Here is a 21,408-nt window from a genome sequence, read left to right on the forward strand (position 1 = left end):
AAAAGAAATTGAAAAGAAATTAAGACTCCTTGTGCTCTGCTTCCCCTTTCTTCCCTCCAAGGCTGGCCCTGCCCTCTGCCTGCCTCTTGGAGCTGGCATGTCATATGAGGCTGGATCTTGGCGGTTGTTGCCTCCCCTCCTCCCTGCTCACTCTCCAGCAGCCACTATGAGCTGCCCAAGGAAGGAGGCCATCAGTGGAGGCCATGGAGAGGCCATGGGATGCTCTCTGAGAGCCAGTGTGGTGTAGTGGTTAAGAGTGGTAGTCTCGTAATCTGAGGAACCGGGTTCGCTTCCCCGCTCCTCCACATGCAGCTGCTGGGTGACCTTTGTCAGTCACACTTCTCTGAAGTCTCTCAGCCCCTCTCACCTCACAGAGTGTTTGTTGTGGGGGAGGAAGGGAAAGGAGAATGTTAGCCGCTTTGAGACTCCTGAAGGGGAGTGAAAGGCGGGGTATCAAATCCAAACTCTTCTTCTCTTCTGCCTCGCAGTCTCAGCCTGTGCGGACTATCACTGATGGAAGTTGGAGCGCAAGACCTTTGGAGTGTATCAGGTTGGGAAAGGCTGATCTAGGTAGTGTAGCACCTGCCTCAACACAAAATATATTCCTTTGAAAGGAAATTGTGCCAACTGGCAGCTGAATGTTTTTAAGCCTGCAAGAATGATGTTCTTTTTCAAGAACAACGATAATGCCTCCCTTCAAATCCCTCCCCTTTGGCCGTTATCTGCTCCCATCCTTAGCCAAATGATAGCAAAATACCAGGGCTGTCTTAAGCATTTGCGGCACCAGGGTGCAAAGATCTGCTCGACGCCCCTCCCAGTTGCCCAGTCCCAGGCACGCAGGAGGGCGGAGCCAGCCGGCTGCCTCAGTGTCTCGCTGGCTCGGTCGCCCCTGAACTCATGGCGCAGAGCCTCCCGCAGCAGCAGAGCTCGCTGTGGAGCTCTGACCAATGGGCAGGCTCTTCCCCGGACTAAACTCTCGGGCCCTGGACTCTCGGCCTGGCGCCCCTGAGAGCCTGGCGCCCAGGTGCCCTGCACCCCTAGTGCCTATGGGTAAGACGGCCTTGCTAAATACATGAAGCTGCATTTGCTCCCTTTCCGCCCCCACTATTCTCCCTCTGCTCCACCCCGCTCCTCAGTTGAAATGTAGATTGTAAAATTCCTTTTTGGAGATCTTGCCTAGTTTGCTGTGCTCCTCTGTAAAATGCCATTGACCTGGATGGTACTGAAGAAATAAATGATCATTATGCTAAATTCATTGTTGATGAAACCTACAGAAAGAGATATATCTAGCTAAACACATAAACGGCAACGCCAGAGTTTTATTACAATATTTTATTATGTGTCTCTGTAAGGAAAAGACCAACAACCATATAAAAGCTTACAAAGATGGTTAACCTCCAACACTATAAATGTGTTAATGTGACAAAAGAAGCTCACGATTTTGCATCTTTATTGACTTTTACAGAGGGAAGGAAGAAAAGCCCTCAGCAATGGCCTACCGACGATACGACTTTTGATGAGAGACATTTACAATTGTTGTCAAGCCTTGATGTTTTAACGCAAGCCAATAAACCTGGCTCGCAGATTTAGAAGTGGAAAAAAATCACACAACTAGCACCATCACATTAATCTTTTTACACTTCCCTAATTTTAGTGGTCTTGACCAGCAATGACAGGAAAGTATAGGAGCACCCGGTAAAAAAAAATAATCAAAAAAATCACACAATGCAGTCCAGCAATAAAATTATATTAGTCTGTTGACACTAGGGGCATTCACTTCTTCAGATGGACTGTACTGTGTTCATCAATAATCAGTACAGAAACAAAACCACCTGACCAGATGTATTCATTGGTTCCAACATCTTTTGAGTTGGTTTTCTTGGTGTGAATCATCAAACTCATCCCAGTTTCTGTCTATGTTGAGGTAGTTGAAACGGGGAATTCTCTCTAGCTTTATGAACTGCATCTTATATTGGAGGGCAAACTTGGATGCTGGAATCCGTCAGTGCTTGATTGGTGGTCAAGCATTCAATTATAATTACAGTTTTGCTGTACTGAGTGTTGAGGTTGTAATGTAGCACCATGGAGATACTGTTGGAAGGGTTTTTTTCCAATTTTGGTGAAAGAAACAGCAGAAGGGATTTTGTTGCATGTTGTGTAAAGAGCAAAATAAGAAAATGGCATTTTTTATGTCAATTTATCTCTTTCCTCCCTCTCTCCAGAATTTTTTTGCAAATAAATAACTGGGATACAGTTGATTTGACTCTTAATAGCTGACAAGGTTAAGACAAGAAGAGCAAGGATGGGAGTGTGAATTTGTTTGTTGGGGTTCGAAATGAGCATGATTCTCGGGTTTATAAGAAGCAAACCGGGCCAATGTCCACACCAAATTCTTGATTGGGAGCGCCGATGTCGAAGGGTGCGATATCTATCACCGGCAACCGCATTGTTTTGCGTGTTCTGTACTCAAAGACGGTTCGACCCCATTCATCAGTGTGTTTCTGTGAAATGCAAAGCAGAAAGTGCTTTTAAAAAGGTTTGATTAGCGACACTTTGGATTAATATCTATCAGGCTCTTCCATGGTGGAAGGAGGAAGTATGAACGACCCATTGTGATTCTCCTCCCCAGACTTCTGAGTCATATGTGAGGGATAAAATGCATATTATTATTATTATTATTATTAGCAGTAGTATTAATCAGCAGCAAGTAGAATTCAGAGCATACTGCCTTTGATAAAGGAAGTAGCACACAACCATCTTGACTTGCAGCCATTGATAGCCTTGCTATTCCCATTGATAGCCTTATTCATCAGTCCAACCTGAGCTGGGGGTAGCTCACTGGTCACTGGTCACCCAGTGAAGAGGATGAGATGTCTGTACGTAACTATATGTGTGGAAGCTTGAATCAAAGTTTCTACCACCCTGCTAGCAAGCATTGCCCCAAAGTTTCACTTTCCTGTTCCACTTCTCACTCTTGTGATCGGCCCCTCTATAGTCAGCTAGGGAAAATGCTAAAGTTCTTCTGCACTATAAAATCCAATCGAAAGATATAGCTACAAATTTAAGGCTCTTTAAAATGCACAAGATTAGGAGTGAGAATAGGAGGTTTGCAAAACCGAAATTTCATAATGGAACAATGAACCGAATCTCAATTTTGTTTTGCAATGTTTACTTACAGTACAGCCATCTTCCAGGACAGTGTATGTGAACTTGCTGTTTCCTTCCGCCTTGATTTCGCTGTCGGTAGAACTCATCATCTTCAGGGCTCTCTTCACATTCCCGCTGGCCTCGTCCATGTAAGCTATACTGTTTTTGCAGTGATAGGTGATATTCTGAGACGCTCGGCTAGAAAGAATTCTGAGGAAGGCCAGCTGAACATCTGCAACTTCTTCTGGAAGATCTGGGTCTCCGTAGCTGAACTGTGGGGCAAACACAAAAGGCTTGTTTGTTGTAGACGGTTGTAGACGGCATAGGCAGTCCGTGCACCAAAACCAAAGCCATGCTGGGCTCTTGCCATGAGGTTGGAAGAGCTTTCCCCAGTTTTTAAAGACCACCACCCCATCGCCACCATTGGAAACAATGGAGAGGAAATAAAAGTGAAGAAAAGATACCAGCTCCAGATCTGGGAAAGGTTGTTTCCTGATTATTATTTTTTTGGGGGGGCTCTTTCCAATCAATGCCTTCCCCCAGTACATCCCCCTTTTAAATTCAAGCATATAAATTTGGAAATATATATAGATATCCATGCACGTAACATTATATTTTAAAATATTTTTAAAAATCAGCATTAGCAGTGCAAGAAAGATCTGAAAAAAATGGCAAGGGCCATGGAAGTTGCTATGGTAGGTGGGAGAGAAGACAATTATGTTTTTCATTCAATTAGAAATGGATCCAGAGTTGCTTCTTTCTTGAGAAGCAATTTAATTACACTCTCAAGTCAAGGTTTGCTTGACCAAATATTAATAATATTAATAATATTAATGATAACAACAACAACAATTTATATCCTGTCCATCTGGCTGAGTTTCCCCAGCCACTCTGGGTGGCTCCCAACAGAATATTAAAAACACGATAAAGCATCAAACATTAAAAACTTCCCTAAACAGGGTTGCCTTCAGATGCCTTCTAAAAGTCAGATAGTTGTTTATCTCCTTGATATCTGATGGGAGGGTGTTCCACAGGGCAGAAGGCCCTCGGAGCTGGACATCAGTGTCCGGGCTGAACGATAGGGCTGGAGACGCATCGTTCTTCTTACCTGGAATCCTCCATTCATAGACTCTCCAAACCAAATATGTTTCTTTTCGGGTCCTGGGCTTGTCCACCAGTTCTTCTTTGGAACACTCATAGGATTAGCACTGATGCACGTCTCCCCAGTTTCCATATTGCAGTATACTTTAATGGCGTCCAATTTGCAACCTTGGTTGGGATCGATCCAGTACTCCCCTAAAGTGACAAAGCAAAAGGGCATTCTTTAACCTGGGATTAGATTCTTCCTTGTGCTGGATGCCAAAGGCTTCTGCTGCCTTGTGGGGTTACTTTGGGAAGAATGCAAACCTAAATGATAACATTACTCTACACTTGCATGTTCTTAATGTTTGCTGAGTCATATTTAGTACTGTTAATCTTTACACTTCCTTCAAAGTCTAATTTAACTGAATAACAGCTACACATTCCCCCGACACATTTCTTCATTATCAGGCACATCAAGCACTTTGGAAACAACAACAAACAACAACAACAACAACAACAACAACAACAACAACAACAACACCCTGCCAATCTGACTGGGTTGCCCCAGCCACTCTGGGCAGCTTCCAGCATATACAGAAAGAGAATAAAACATCAAACATTATAGTTATAGGTTATAGTTATATAGTATAGTTATAGGATCCCAAGCCCTATTCTTTCCATAATTTGCCTGCAATCCAGCCCTGAAACTATTCCAGACTTGGAGCTAATGTAGTTACCGTATTTTTCGCTCTATAAGATGCACCAGACCACAAGACGCACCTAGTATTTGGAGGAGGAAAACAAGAAAAAAAAATATTCTGAATTTCAGAAGCCAGAATAGCAAGAGGGATCACTGCGCAGCGAAAGCAGCAATCCCTGTTGCTGTTCTGGCTTCTGGGATAGCTGCGCAGCCTGCATTCGCTCCATAAGACGCACACACAATTCCCCTTACTTTTTAGGAGAGAAAAAGTGAGTCTTATAGAGCAAGAAATACGGTAATTGCCTCCTGTTGTGGCTAAGTGCAGGAATCAGCCACTAGTCGATCCCTCCTTCTCCCCTCTTCATGGAAATATATAATATGATTACATTGAGCATTACATTGTGCAGTATCATTTGCTGTCATTGATTAAGAAATACATAGTGTACCAAAGGAGCACCACATTTTATATTACTAGTCTTTACCAGAAAGAGAGGGAAAAGAGATATATGGGGCAGTTCTGTGTCCCTCGCAATGCCCAGTTCTTTTCTTGAGACTGCATATTTCTCACTGACTTCTCTATGACCTGGATCAGAACTGAAATGAACATACCACTCTTAAGTTCAGGATGGCAGAACTTCAGATCTCTGCAATTCCGAGCTGGGTTCTTCCGTGAGCCATCGGGGCTAACAATGTTTTCGATTTGGTTGTTGATTGACTTCAGCGAAGTTAAAATATCGCTCATGGCTATTTTGTCCTCATCTGGCTGGTCTCTGTAGTAGGATGGTCCTTTTTCAAGGTTCTCTGGGCCACCACCTCCGCAGCACGGACCAGGAGCTCCAGGTTGACCAGGAGGCCCTGGAGGACCACCATGACCCGCAGGACCCTAGAAAATAAAACAAGCCCCGCCCATAACTCAAAAATGCACCATGTACATTAGTTCACCTGTACACTCAAAGAAAAGTAACAGTCAGTGTTACTGGCACTTTTAGCCTTGTGCTGCAAGACCCCAGCCTCATAAGCTCCACAGAGGGTTGGACTCAATATTTATCCTTTGGTCAAGCTTATCTTTGATCTGGTCTTGTATGTGGCTATTTCAGTGGCGTGTGGTGAAATTTTTTAATAGTTGAACAGTTAGGGCCAGCTTGTGAAGGCAATTGGGGGGGGGATGAGTGTCACACCTCCCTCCCTAAACCAGGCAGAAGCTTCCCAGGCTTTGGGAAGGAGGCACTGTGCTTTAATGCTTTAATGCTCTTATTTACTGGGAACATTTAGGGGACTAGCCTAGTCCCCCTATTCCACTAACCACATGCCACTGGGCTATTTAGATAGGAAAGGTTTCAGACTAGTCCTCTTCCCAGTGAAATTTCAGTCCATAACTGTGCCTTGTTATATAATAATAATAATAATAATAATAATAATAATAATAATAATAATTTATTATTTATACCCCACCCATCTGGCTGGGTTTCTCCAGCCACTCCAGGCAGCTTCCAACAGAATATTAAAATACAATAACCTATTAAACATTAAAAGCTTCCCTAAACAGGGCTGCCTTCAGATGTCTTCTAAAAGTCTGGTAGTTGTTTTTCTCTTTGACATCTGGTGGGAGGGCGTTCCACAGGGCGGGTGCCACTACCGAGAAGGCCCTCTGCCTGGTTCTCTGTAACTTGGCTTCTCACAGCGAGGGATCCGCCAGAAGGCCCTTGGAGCTGGACCTCAGTGTCCGGGGGTGGAGATGCTCCTTCAGGTATACTGGACCGAGGCCGTTTAGGGCTTTAAAGGTCAGCACCAACTGTGCTCAGAAACATACAGTCACCCAATAGTCACCCAATAGCAGATATAATAATCATTATCTATTTATTTTATTCTATTCTATTAATCCTTCTATTTTATCATCATACCGATGAAATACACAAGAACTTCCTGTCACCCGGCTTGAGCTTTATGAGCAACAAATCTGAATAGTGAGGCCAGCTGGGTGGACACCTTCACTTTCATTGTAACTGGCTGTGCATGTGGCCAGTTGCAGGGAGGAAGCTGTCTGTTTAGTGCCACCTACTTCCCACACTCAGGATCGGGTACCATAACTGTGGCTCAGGTACAGCTCTCATAAGGAAAAGACATTTGTCTGAAATTCAACATGGTCAGGCTAAACTCTGCAGCTTTTATTTTTACCACTCTTTATTGAGAAGCGCTGCTCAGATCCCTTTGGGCACAAACTTGATCTCCCTTCTTGTCTTGTGCTAGGCTCCCGGACGGTATGGAGACTAGCTTTCAAGATGATGCTTCTCACTTTTCATCATCTTAAAGAGTGCTGATTCCCTTACCGGAGCGCCAGATTCGCCTCTGCTTCCACGGGGACCTGGAGGGCCGATGGGACCTGGGTAGCCACTTGTTCCATCTTTTCCAGGTGGGCCATTTGGACCAGGGGGACCCTAAACAGAAGGAGGAGGAGGAGGAGGAGGAGGAGGAGGAGGAGGAGGAGGAAGTTAGTTCTCTCTCAACTGTCTAGCCATAATTTGAGCATGTATTCAGGCTGGACAGAATCAACAGGTTACTTACTCTTGCACCAGCAGGTCCTGGGCTTCCACTTGGACCTTGGGGACCCAATGCACCCTGTCAAAAAAAATAATAATAAAGATGTAGATCTAGTAAAATCCAGTTTTTACATTCTTTTCTTTACATTGGAACACCTGTATTGTTGCACTCACTACAAGATCTGGCAATCCATAGAAGATCAATATATACATATCTACAGCTATTCGGCATGCAAGTTGACTGGAACATCAAACTCCAAAGGTAGAACCTCTCTAGATATCAGATGCATGACATCAGGTATGAGGCAAGTAAGGGTGGGGCTTCAAAAGAACAAACTGGGAGCTTAAATTGAAATCCTGATTGTTCATTTGCTGCAGCAAGGCATGCTCCCCCTGCCCATCCAGCTGAGATGGGTGGATTTATGCCTTGCTCCAGGAGGGGAAAGCAGTTTCCATAGGATAGAGCTTCTCCCTCACAGCACTGCTCTTCAAATCTCTGAAAACTAGAGATTCAGATAGCAGTGCAGGGATGTTTGCAAAAGGGCTTTCTGACAGCTCTGTGCTGCACTTTGACGTCCCGAAAATCAGGGCTTCAAAGTGCAGCATCACCTGGCACCATCATGACCTCATGTGACTGACAGGTGGGTGGCCTTGCATAGCTGTCAAATGTGACCCACTGAGGTGGGGAGACAATAATCTAGCTTGACAGCCAGAAAAAGATCCCCACCTCTGAGCTATTACACTGGCCGGGTAAAATATAAATAAAATGGTTCTCTATTTTCATTATTACAGTTTTGTATGGGACCATAAGCTATGTTAATGTGCATGGTTTAGAAGCTAAATGTTCTCGGAATTAAATACAACTTGAATGCTTCCATTCTAGAATATAGGTGGTACCAGTCGCTTTAAAGGTAGGTAACTCAGGGATTATCTATTGATTTCAGCATTGGCTCCACTGATCAAATAATGTTAGCTGGACTTAAGTCCTATTGAAATCAATGACACAATTCCATGTTTTACATGGATTTCAAGGAGGCTTAAGTACAACAAACTTCCTCTGGCTTAGAGCCATTGTGCATATGGGGTATCAGAAAACTGAAATGCCATTTTTTAATTTCTTTGTTGTTTTGAATGTGACCTACCCATTAATGAGTGGTCTATAAATGCCAGTAACAAAACAGTAAGGAGTTTCTCTCATGCATTGCTGCCAAGGATACTGGGATATCCCAAAAGGTTCAACTTTACTCCTACAAAAATGAAATAATTATATTCCCAAGTGATATTGCTAGGCATGTTTCCTCCACGAAACATATCGAAGGTTCAGGAAACAGGCTGGTAAATTCCAAAACGCCTGCAAAATCACTCCTGGTTTCCTCTGCCAAAACATTGAATTGTACATCATTTGGTGGATAATCCAGGCACTGTAGGGATCACTTGTGATACTTTTCGTTCTTGTCAAAGTTACGTATTGTGCTAAACACTGGGGTCATGAAACAAATCCAGCATTTTCCCCCTCTTACGCAAGGAAAGCAGGAGAGTTCTGCAAACTTACACTCGGACCAGGGGGTCCGGGGTTACCAGGGAATCCTCGGTGGCCCTTTATCCCATTGCTGCCACGTTCACCGGCTTCACCTTTGTCACCACGTGCACCCGCAGGGCCCTTTTAGAAGCATATTGACAAAGAGTTTTCATAAGAGTATACTTGGGTTTAATGAGAACTAGTAATATAATAATAATAATAATAATAATAATAATAATAATAATAATAATAATAATTTATTATTTATACCCCGCCCATCTAGCTGGGTTTCCCCAGCCACTCTGGGCAGCTTCCAACAAAACACTAAAATACAATAACGTATTAAACATTAAAAGCCTCCCTAAACAGGGCTGCCTTCAGATGTCTTCTAAAAGTTTGGTAGTTATTTTTCTCTTGGACATCTGGTGGGTGGGCGTTCCACAGGGCGGGTGCCACTACCGAGAAGGCCCTCTGCCTGGTTCCCTGTAACTTGGCTTCTCGCAGTGAGGGAACCGCCAGAAGGCCCTTGGTGCTGGACCTCAGTGTCCAGGCTGAACGATGGGGGTGGAAACGCTCCTTCAGGTATACTGGGCCAAGGCCATTTAGGGCTTTAAAGGTCAGCACCAACACTTTGAATTGTGCTCAGAAGCGTATTGGGAGCCAGTGTAGGTCTTTCAAGACCGGTGTTATATGGGCTCGGCGGCCGCTCCCAGTCACCAGTCTAGCTGCCGCATTCTGGATTAGTTGTAGTTTCCGGGTCACCTTCAAAGGTAGCCCCACATAGAGCACATTGCGGTAGTCCAAGCGAGAGATAACTAGAGCATGCACCACTCTGGCGAGACAGTCTGTGGGCAGGTAGGGTCTCAGCCTGCATACCAGATGGAGCTGATAAACAGCTGCCCTGGACACATACATACAAAGTTCTGAAGCAGAGACTTACGGGAGCACCACGGGCACCGGCAGGGCCAGCGGGGCCGACTGGACCAGCAGGTCCCTGTAACAAACAACAACACAGGATTATGTCTATGCCGCGCATCGATTTTCTGGATATAAACTGGATGTGTCACAAAACAGAGAAAACATTCACATCTCTACTATTAAGCTCCCAAATATATTAGCAAACATAATGAACAAACATCACTTCAATGACTTCCATTAAAAAAAAAAAAAAAACATGTATGCTCAGGGCTTTTTTCAGCCAGAACTAATTGGAACTCAGCTCTGGCACCTCTCAGGTGGGTGCCGTTGCCATTACAGTGGTACCTCGGGTTACAGACGCTTCAGGTTACAGACTCCGCTAACCCAGAAATAGTACCTCGGGTTAAGAACTTTGCTTCAGGATGAGAACAGAAATCGTGCAGTGGCGGCGCAGCGGCAGCAGGAGGCCCCATTAGCTAAAATGGTGCTTTAAGAATAGTTTCAGGTTAAGAACGGACCTCCATACTTAACCTGTACTTAACCTGAGGTACCACTGTATAAGAGAAGAAGGAGGCATTCATGGTGCATTCCGGCACCTCTTGTTCTAGAAAAATAACACTTTGTAGGCAGCATAGTTTTTCACAGTGCACTCAGGTCATGTTGGTGTATGCCCCTGGATTTAACTTGAAGTGGCTTTTTCATCGGGAAAAATGGCAGTAGGTCGTTGAAGAAACCAAATTCAAGTTGTTTCAGTGGAGGAAAATCTGTTCTAGAGCACTAGAGTATGACACATGGTCACATCCCACTGTTTTCAGCATTTCAAAGGAAATGACATTACAAATAACTAAATCATTTTGAAAATTCCTGTTTTGATATGCCTTTTTTTTTTGCAATTGCTGGATAGTGGGATTGACTCGAAGCAATTCACCCAAAGAAAATCCACTGAACGGGCAAGCTACCGTATTTTTCGCTCTGTAGGACACACTTTCCCCCCTCCATAAATGAAGGGGAAATGTGTGTGTGTCCTATGGAGCAAATGCAGGCTCCTTGGCTTCAGCGATAGCAGCACGAAGCCTCCGAAGCGCAGAGGGAGCGCTCCCTCCACGCTCCGGAGGCTACACGTTGCTTTCGCTGAAGCCTGGAGACCGAGAGGGGTCGGATAGCCGCCTGAAGCCTTTTGAGCATGGAGGGAACTCGCGCTGCGCTCCGAAGGCTTCGGGTTCCTTTCGCTGAAGCCAAGAGAGCAAGACTCTCCTGGCTTCAGCAGAGAGGGAGAGCTGCGCAGCGCTCCTTCAGCCAAGCGGGAGGAGAAATGGAAGGGGCTCCGTTTCTCCTGCCGCTTCGCTGAAGGGGCGCTGAGCAGAGAGGGGGCGATTCCCCCTTGTTCTCCCCTCTAAAACAAGGTGCGTCCTATGGTCGGGTGTGTCCTATAGAGCGAAAAATACGGTGCCTTCCTCGCTGTGGTATTGATGATGGCTTCTCCGCTTCCTTGTGATGTTAGACAGAGGTGGAAAAAGCATGGCATACTGTTAATACCCTGCTAGTTTACTATCGCATAGATGCTATTAAGAAAACATAGGAAGGCAGCACTGTTTTCATACTTACTGGATGTCCTCTCTCGCCTGATTTCCCAGCTGGACCAGTATTACCTGGGGGACCCACATGACCCGGAGCCCCTGGCAAACCAGGAGAACCATTTTCACCACGATCACCCTGAGGAGACAACAAATGGCCAATGTGAGGAATTCATTTAATTTTCTAAATGACCATAAACCCAGTCAAATGCTAGTACGGTGGTACCTTGGTTCCCGAACGGCTTAGTTGAGAAACAAATCGGCTCCCAAACGCCGCAAACCTGGAAGTAAGTTTTATGGTTTGCGAACGTTTTTCAGAAGCCGAACATCCATTTTGGCTATTGGCATTGTTCACACGCCTTGGTTTGTGAACATTTTGGAAGTCGAATGGATTGAGTTCGAGAACCAAGGTGCCACTGTATTGATTAGGACTAGCAGTAGCAACCACAATCACTGGGATCTGAAGAAGCACACGTGACCGTGATGGTTAAAGTCGCTTCTCACCTTTGGTCCTGAAGACCCATCACGACCTGGTAAACCATCTGATCCAGGGTTACCCTGAGAAATAAGGGTGAAAGAAGGCTTTAAATATAAGTATAAAAAGATTGAAGCAAAGGGAAAGACTTAAAAGAAATCCTTTAACATTTAGGAAATATTTAGCTCTGGAGTGATATATCCACCAAGTGTTTAACTTTGAAATTATCGTGGTCATAATGGCGTGTCAAAATAGGCTGCTGCTGCTTTTCTGAGATTGCTCACTCATTAAGGGATTTCCCACACATCACACATGAAGAGGAATGCAGCACCACATGCTGATATGCGTGTCTGAATAGGGAATTACAAATTAAACTTCCATGCTACCTCTGACACAATGCTCTTCATTGAATCTGGTCTTATGTTCAGCTGTGAGTCTGAATTAAGCACAAAGATGTGCCTTTAATGTCTAGGCATAGACCAGTTGGGAGAGGTTCCTTCTCTGGTCTGCTTGGAGTCCCTGCCCCCAGGAGGCCAGCTGTTGCAGCTGACTGGCCACAGGGGTGAAAAATAAGCAGTGCTACAGTCAAGCAGCAGTCACTCAGGCACACCAGAGGAAGCTTGTCCAGCTCTCCCTCCAACCCACGTGACAGCAACAAATGGGTCTCCCAGGAAGTAAGGACCTTTGTCTTGTATAGTAATCAAATTCAAAGAAATCAAGCAATGCGCATGCATGGGTGCAAACCAGTATCCAGCTTCCCACAGAAGGAAGACCAAGTCTTTCCTAGTCTCCGTACTAGGATGTACAACAGGATCTTTGAATGAGGCTAATTTGTCTCATTTTAGGTGGGCAAAATTTCTACATGCAGTGTGTGTTTATCCCTAGGATAGAACAAAGATGAAATTCTTTCCATACGTCTCTGCCTGGTTCTCCGGGTGCTCCATTTAGGCCCATTGGACCTGGTGGACCTTGAGGTCCTCGTTCTCCTGGGCTACCATTGGATCCTGGTTTACCATCTTCACCCTGCAATGGAAAAACAGATGGATTAATGACATACTGACATTTTTTTAAAAAACCCTGCTAAATGTGAGCTATTGTAGGCATGAAGAAGTTAAGACCAGAGAGATCTGTTCCTAGACTCAGCTAGGTCAAACCCCTTCTCGAGGGAGAAAGTGAAGCTGCTTCTTTTCCTATTCCTCACTCTCTCTTCTCACTATATAATCCACCAAGACGGACGGATCTGAATGTGCATGTTTGAAACTATATGCTATATTACACACCCAAGAGTAATCTATCTGTGTTCTCCTTGCTGCTGCGTGGAACAACGCATGAATCAGACCTTAGGAGTTAGTAAGTAAAGCTTTTAAATTTACTTGAGTGTGTGGTCTGTTCATTGCTAGAGGGGTAGAGAGGTGGGAAGAGCTTTAAAGCAATGGGATATGCAAAAGGGCTCAATAACATTTCTGCCCATCATAAGCAAACACCAAAGCTACCGGGGGAGGGGGGAACCTCCCATTCCCTTGATGCCGGCTAATTATACCAGCTTGCACCCATATTGAAAGCTGCTGGCTAGTCAAAAGCTGCCCCCATGGGGCTGACCCAGCCCCTTCCTGCCTCCAGCAGGATTGCATTGCATCTGCCAGTAAATAATTAAGCTTGTTCTTCCTTGGACTCTATTCAGTGAAGGCAAGTGATTACTACCATCTCTCCCACCACACTGACCATCACTGACATAATGTCACCTTATATTACCACAAAACTGCTGATACTGACACTAAAATGGAATTATGTGTTTTATAACTCTGGAGGAAATCACTGATCACTGGAGACTTGTCCACAAAACAGCTTCCTCACACATTTCTTTACGAAGCTCTCTCTCTCACACACATCACTTCAAGACCTAATTTCTAAAAACACAAAACGTTTGCACTGTTAAATAATTTGGAGAATTAAAAGTAAAGGGGTAATGCCTTGCCTTTCCTCCAGGTGCACCATTGGCACCAGATGGACCTCTCGGGCCGGGCAACCCTACAGAACCACGTTGCCCAGGTATGCCACCCAATCCTGAAGGACCTGGAAAACCCTACGAAGAGAAATACAGAAACAAATTTGTTTATGGGATTTATTTACTGATTGTATTTATCACCTTGGACAATAAACATTTTCCCCAGACCAACAAATACAGATGCTGAAAATGGCTTTTGAAGCTTACTGAGATATGTGTAGCTGGGGGTTGGGGGGAGAGAAGGTTTCTATTGCAGAACATGCTCAGCTGAGCAGAGATGGTACAGATGAAAATGCACTCCATGCCTTGCAGAGCATAATGGAGACCATCTTCCCTGACACCTACAAGGTCTCCCTCTCCTCATTAAGATTAGGCTTGAAAGAAGCGGTGTGTTGTAGCCAACAGAACAGTGTGGTGTGTGCTTGGTTGCAGTGTTTGTGCGGTGCCCATAACAACTTCTCCAGTGAGCAAATGGACCCATGGGCCCCCAAAGGTTGGTGAGCCCTGTCACAATTACGGGCTTATTTCAGCTTCCATATTTCTTAGAAATAGTGTTCTGATAAAACATTTGCTAAGGCTTTTAGAGCCAGATAATGATTAATCCAATCTTAGGTCCCCAGACGTGGTTGGACTGCAACCCCCACAATCCTGTGCCATTTATTCGGATGGCTGGGGCTGATCAACAACACTGAGGAACCCAAAGATTGAGGAAGGCTGACTTAAAGGCTTGCCTCCCACCAATTATGTTTAAGGGGGGGATACTTTTTATATTCTGAGTTGTTCCACTTCTAAGAAACAGAGGAATGGTTGAGGCATAATGCAGAAAGATAGTTTGGTGCTATGAGAATGAGCCTGGCAGAAACATTGAGCTTGAAGTATTCTCCTGTTCATGAGCCTGGGAAATTCTTCCCTCCTTTCCTGGTTTGAGGCCAACCATAGTTTACCATTTAATGTGAACTGGCAAACTATGATTTGAGCTTGCCCTGAAAACTAGAATCAAAAACCATTATCCAATCCTGTGATATAGATAAAACAATGTGTATGCTTAGGTAAAGGGACCCCTGACTATTAGGTCCAGTCGTAACCAACTCTGGGGTTGCGGCGCTCATCTCGCTTTATTGGCCGAGGGAGCCGGTGTACAGCTTCCGGGTCATGTGGCCAGCATGACTAAGCCCCTTCTGGCGAAACCAGAGCAGTGCATGGAAACGCCGTTTACCTTCCCGCCGGAGCGGTACCTATTTATCTACTTGCACTTTGACGTGCTTTCGAACTGCTAGGTTAGCAGGAATGTGTATGTTTACTCCTTACCATCTGAAGAGTGTTAACAAAAACTTAAGTAAATGAATTTTTTTGTAGCGCTGTTAAATCTCCATGCAGCTAGCCTCTTAAGCCTTGCTTCCAGACTGGAGGAGACAGCAGCCAATAGCCAGCCAGACAGCAAGGCACTGCCCTCCAGGTGGGGCCACTGATTAGCTTGTTTGAAGATGGTGTCATGGGTAGGAAGACCACCCCTGAACTCCCACTGGCCAGGGGGCATTCCCCTTCAATGGCCTATGCCTAAGCCATCAGAGGAAGGAGGCCAAGAGTAAGGGGCTGCAACTGTCTCCCACCCCTGGGAGAGTGATGAGCAGCCATTTTGACATGCAGGCAAGGCAATACATCGATTAAGAAGAAGAGCTGCTATGACTAGCTGTAAAGATTGGTCCTAATTTATCACACACCCACAACAGATCAGTGTAATCACTGCATCTGTAATTTTAACGTATCAGAAGTAAGACATCACAGGAAAACTGTAATCTTCCACTGAATATTTTTAACTCTATTTTATAGACTCCCAAATAATGTACTTACTGGTTCTCCTTTTACACCTGCCGGACCTTTTTCACCTGGTGGGCCAGGCTCACCTTTGGGACCAGCAGCTCCTGGGCCACCAGCAGGACCAGTAGAACCAGCTGGGCCAGGAGGACCATCCTTGCCTGGGGGACCCGCATTGCCAGGAAGTCCTGGGTTACCCTAGGAGTCAATATTTGAAAGTGATGCTTGACATACAGTATTTGAATCAACACTCTTAGAATACCAAAATAATGGAGAATTTATGATATGTGTAAAGGAGATAGACCTCCTTGATTTAGACTTGCCACCCTTCAATATGGATTGAATTGTGCTCTATGAACACATTCAAAAGTAACTCATAAAAAGAAGAGATGCTTTGAGAGTAAAGCAGACTATGGATGAACAACATAATAGCAAATGAGGGGGGGTTTGTTAGCAGAACACAAACATTATTATTATTATTATTATTATTATTATTATTATTATTATTATTTTAAAAATGTATTTATTCCTTGTCCTAAGTCTTGCTTGGATCCAGTTGCAGGAATTGTTCTTCGCAGCTAGGCTTTAGTTCAAGCCAAGTTGCAAAAGGACATTTTGCTATATAGAAGAAGAAGAAGAGTTTGGATTTGATATCCCGCTTTATCACTACCTGAAGGAGTCTCAAAGCGGCTAACATTCTCCTTTCCCTTCCTCCCCCACAACAAACACTCTGTGAGGTGGGTGGGGCTGAGAGACTTCAAAGAAGTGTGACTGGCCCAAGGTCACCCAGCAGCTGCATGTGGAGGAGTGGAGACGCGAACCCGGTTCCCCAGATTACGAGTCTACCGCTCTTAACCACTACACCACACTGACGACAGCATCATCTCAAACCAGGTGGCATAGGAGCAATGGAAAGGAGCAATGGCCTGGAGAAAGATTGCAGGGGGGCACAGATGCCGCCATGGCCTCCCAGTTCCATTGCTGAGATTTTTGACCTCTCATAGAGGCCAACAGGTTCTTGCGAAGGAGTTGGAGTGGCAGGGCAGCCCACCATTCACCTCTTTCACACATCGTGGCCAGTTTTGCAGACCTCCATCCCTTGGTTTAGAGTCTTCCACTGAGGCATTGAGTGGCTGCTGGTTTTCAGAGCCAGAAGGAATTTGACTCATAACCACAACCGGCCTTTGGTTGAGAAGATTCGCTTTTCACTTAGTGGATTACGTGGGGTTGTTGGGCCTGATACATAGACATATGTCACAACTTGTGTGGAAATGGCGTTGGGTAGGATTTAAGCACAGGGAGTCACGAAGAGGCACATCAGCTGCTGGCCTGAGTGTGACCCTGAATTCCACCCAGAGGTTTCTTCCTTACAGCTCTGATGTAGGCGAGTCTGGAAGAACCTAAGCAGGCAATATTGGAGGTTCTGTAGTCTGGAGCAGGTTGGTGTTTCTCCATCAGGAAGATTGTTTTATAATTTATTAAAACAAAAGCCAGTTGATTAAAACTTCACAAGCAATATGTGCTCAACTTATGGGCAAGTAAATTTTCAAATTCATGTCCATGGAGCTGGGCACTCATCCTTGGCCACTTGAGAACTCAAAGGCAACTGGAGACATTAGTAGCATGGAAAGGATTAAGAAGTGGTAGGTATTCTTACACTGTTGCCTGGAGGGCCAGGTAAGCCACGAGTACCAGGAAAGCCAGCCTGACCCTAAAAAATATAAGTGATGCTCAAGTTAACAGGTCATAAAACACTAGTATCGTCAAATACCGAAAAGCAGAATTCAAGAGACTGAAATATCCTTAAATACATAATTAAATCACCTACTTTGATGACTATGTTGGTAGTTACTACATGAGAGTGAAAAATAACCACATTTTTTACATGGCAACTAACTGAGATTTATATGGTGAATGTGCCTGTCAGGAACAGGTCTGGAAACACAAGATTATTGTGGCAACCTAAAGACTCCTAGAGGTATTGCAGCAGAACCTTTCTGGACTTCATCAGATGCAGGAAGCGTTATCCTCTGTTGGCAGATATATATTAAGAGACCAATGCTAGAGCATCTTTGTGCAATATGTAGCCATGTTGTGAAAAGATATGAATGTATTTCCATTTTATCTCTACGTAAGAACAGGAGGTCAACATTTTACAATGGATGGGCTGGTCTAACTAAATAATAATAATTTTTATTATTTGTACCCTGTCCATCTGACTGGTTACCTCAACCACTCTGGGTGGCTTCCATCTTATAACAAAACACAATACAACATCACACATTAAAAAGCTTTCCTATATAGGGCTCCCTTCAGATGTCTTCTAAAGCTTATATAGTTACTCATCTCCTTGACATCTGATGGGAAGGTGTGCCACTACCAAAAAGGCCCTCTGCCTGGTTTCCTATAGCTTCACTTCTCACAGAAAGGGAACTGCCAGAAGGCCCTCGGAGTATGTCAAAACATGCATCAAAATACTTTTGTCAATTAGAGCTTTCAGGTCAGGGGAACCAAAGCATGTCGTACCTAAACTACTTTCTTATTTATCTATATCAAGGGACTCTAGCATGCTTCTCTTAGATCACAGTATACTTTAGCAAGTGCAACTACTTGCATCTGACTGGGACTGGAACATGCATCAGCATTGCTTACTGACAAAGGAGAGACTGAAAAAAACAATACTCACTACTGGGCCTGGAGAACCTCGCTCTCCTTTTCCTCCTGGGGGACCGGCTGGACCCTAGACAGGATATGAGAACGATACATCATAATGCCAGAAGGAAAACACAGACCAGCAATACATTGACTTCATAAACATTAGATTAGGATATCGATACTTACGGGTGCTCCAGGGCCTCCTGATGGACCAGCAGCACCGGGGGGTCCAGCTTCACCACGCTCACCAGAAGGGCCTTTCTCTCCTTTTCCACCAGGTTCTCCATTTTGTCCCTATAGAAAAGTAAGACATGCATGTTAAACATCAACATTATTATCAGTAGGAGACACAGGATTTCTTTTTTCCCAGCCAGAACTTGCCGGAACTCAGTTACAGCACCTCTCAGGTAGGCACCATTGCCATTAAAAGAGAACAAGGGAGTTCCAGCACCTCTTTTTCTAGAAAAATAGCAATGATGAGATATAATAATGACTGATTATGAGGTGAATAATGAGACCTAACAGTAGCTATTGAGTCCTGCTCCCCTGCTTTTTTGCAGGGGCTGCAAATCCTGTCATGGATGATTCTGGTAGAAAGCCTCTCTGAGCTTGGCTTTGGCTGGGGAGGGCGGGCTATAAATAAAATTTTATTATTATTATTATTATTAAAGAGTGCTTTGGGAAAGCTGGAATCCAAATTTAATCACCTGTCAAGCTCAATGTTTGTTTCACTGTAGATGCAATTAAAGATGCTTATCGCAAAGTAGTGTGCACAGAGCTAATGTCTTGTTAATTTCCCTGACAACTTCACTCAAAGACTGGGCTTTTCAAAAGACCACGACTCCTCCTTGGTTCTGCTCTCCAGCTGCAGCATTTATTGCTTATAAAAGATGTTACAGGCAATCTCAGTGCAGGGCAAAGGGTAGAATTGCCTCAAGAAGCAACTGGTTGCAGCAGGGCAGTCTGCTGTGATCAGGTAAAGGTAAAGGGACCCCTGACCATTAGGTCCAGTCGTGACCGACTCTGGGGTTGCGGCGCTCATCTCGCTTTGTTGGCCGAGGGAGCTGGCGTACAACTTCTGGGTCATGTGGCCAGCATGACTAAGCCACTTCTGGTGAACCAGAGCAGCGCACGGAAACGCCGTTTACCTTCCCGCCAGAGTGGTACCTATTTATCTATTTGCACTTTGACGTGCTTTCAAACTGCTAGGTTGGCAAGAGCAGGGACTGAACAATGGGAGCTCACCCCATCATGGGGATTCGAACCGCCGACCTTCTGATCGGCAAGTCCTAGGCTCTGTGGTTTAACCCACAGTGCCACCCGCGTCCCAATTCAAGCACCTTACTATGGGGGCTATTGCTGTTTACATGTCATTGAGGTTTTTTCATTGTTAAATCACTATATTGTAAAAAGCAGCAGCTAGGTGTACTTGATGCAGAAGCAGAAGCAAGCACATCTGGATTACTATTAGACAAGTGGGATGTGCACCAAATCTTGCTGTGAATCCTTCCTCCTAATAGTAGAGCTCCTGTTCAGGGTCCTAGGCAGCCATTTTCTCAGTTGTTCAGAGTTCTAGCCAGCTGGTCTTTTCCAACAATTATCCTAGATTCTGTGGTTGCTGGGCATGCTCAGTCCTTATGGCTAGGCGTTTGTTTTCTGTTTCTAAAACATTTATTGTACTTCTGCAAATATCGGAGTTTCACAGAGAACACTGAAACCTCTCTCTTGTTTCTGTGGCTTGGTTTTCGAACAGCCTAGTTCTCGAACGTTTAGGCTCCCAAACAATCGGAAACCAGAAGTGACTGTTCGGGTTTTCGAATGTTCTTCTGGAAGCCGAACTTCCGACGGGGCTTCCGCAGCTTTTGATTGGCTGCAGAAGCTTCCTGCAGCCAATCAGAAACTGCGATTTGGAAGTCGAACGCTTTGGAAATTGAACAGACTTCTGGAACAGATTCCGTTCGACTTCCAAGGTACAACTGTAGTTCTATTAGCACTCAATACCTGAATTTACTAGAAGGTTCAATATTTATAGGAAGCTGTTGCCTTCCTCTTGCTATGCACAGGTGAGAGTGAAGATGGGTTAATAATGATCTTCTGATGTATACTTAAAATCCAGAGCTTCTATGGAAAAAGACTAGGAAAATACAAAAAAGTATCTATGTATGTATCTATCTATGCATCTTTGTACCTATGTCTCTCCCTTCCTCCCTCCCCATACTTACAGGAGCTCCAGGGAAGCCAGCTGGGCCAGGGGGTCCTTGCTCTCCTCGATCACCCTGAAAATGTCAACGAGTAATACAATTAAATGACCTCAGAAGTTTGCAAAGTACCACCTCTATTGATGTTCCTATTTCAGCTGCTCTGGTTTGCAGATATTCTGCATTTGCAGGGTCCCCCTATTCTCTCCTCTCAAGACATCAAACTGTTTACAACATCCAAGAAAGTGTGCAAATGCTTTGATACCCCTTCATAACTGGTTATGCTTTGTTAGCTTGGCAACTTCTTATGGAAATGACTTGATCAAGGATAGGTAAAAGTAAAGGGACCTCTGACAGTTGAGTCCAGTCGCGAATGACTCTGGGGTTGCGGCGCTCATCTCGCTTTACAGGCCGAGGGAGCCGGTGTTTGTCTGCTTCTGCAGACAGTTTTTCAGAGTCATGCGGCCAGCATGACTAAGCCGCTTCTGGCGAACCAGGGCAATGCACGGAAACACTGTTTACCTTCCCGCCGGAGTGGTACCTATTTATCTACTTGCACTTTGATGTGCTTTCAAACTGCTAGGTTGGCAGGAGCTGGGACCGAACAACGGGAGCTCACCCTGACGCAAGGATTCGAACTGCGACCTTCTGATCAGCAAGTCCAAGCGACACGGTGGTTTAAACCACAACGCCACCCGCGTGGCTATCAAGGATAGCAAGCGCCTAAACCCAGACTTTGCTTGAATGCCCTATACATTGACTCATTCCCCACCTGCTGTGTT

The 21,408-nt window shown here is 44.8% G+C and overlaps 1 protein-coding gene across 2 annotated transcripts in view; it reads right to left on the bottom strand.

Annotated features, from left to right (window-relative positions):
- Positions 1–1,317: 1,317 nt before the first annotated feature.
- COL3A1 (collagen type III alpha 1 chain) overlaps positions 1,318–21,408 on the bottom strand; it is a 95,298-nt gene continuing 75,207 nt past the window's right edge. For both annotated transcript variants that reach the window (XM_083626256.1, XM_083626257.1), the window contains 17 exons: positions 20,651–20,704; positions 18,615–18,722; positions 18,460–18,513; positions 17,431–17,484; positions 15,810–15,971; positions 13,929–14,036; positions 12,869–12,976; positions 11,983–12,036; positions 11,510–11,617; positions 9,927–9,980; positions 9,020–9,127; positions 7,493–7,546; positions 7,258–7,365; positions 5,540–5,813; positions 4,256–4,443; positions 3,177–3,419; positions 1,318–2,501 (listed from right to left, as the gene is read on the bottom strand). In XM_083626256.1, coding sequence (XP_083482382.1) covers positions 2,355–2,501; positions 3,177–3,419; positions 4,256–4,443; positions 5,540–5,813; positions 7,258–7,365; positions 7,493–7,546; positions 9,020–9,127; positions 9,927–9,980; positions 11,510–11,617; positions 11,983–12,036; positions 12,869–12,976; positions 13,929–14,036; positions 15,810–15,971; positions 17,431–17,484; positions 18,460–18,513; positions 18,615–18,722; positions 20,651–20,704 — 1,986 coding nt within the window. In that variant the 3' untranslated portion in view covers positions 1,318–2,354. The remainder of the gene's footprint in view (positions 2,502–3,176; positions 3,420–4,255; positions 4,444–5,539; positions 5,814–7,257; positions 7,366–7,492; positions 7,547–9,019; positions 9,128–9,926; positions 9,981–11,509; positions 11,618–11,982; positions 12,037–12,868; positions 12,977–13,928; positions 14,037–15,809; positions 15,972–17,430; positions 17,485–18,459; positions 18,514–18,614; positions 18,723–20,650; positions 20,705–21,408) is intronic.

This window comes from Podarcis filfolensis (assembly GCF_964270895.1).
Source record: "Podarcis filfolensis genome assembly, chromosome: 1".
Taxonomy (NCBI): Eukaryota; Metazoa; Chordata; class Lepidosauria; order Squamata; family Lacertidae; genus Podarcis; species Podarcis filfolensis.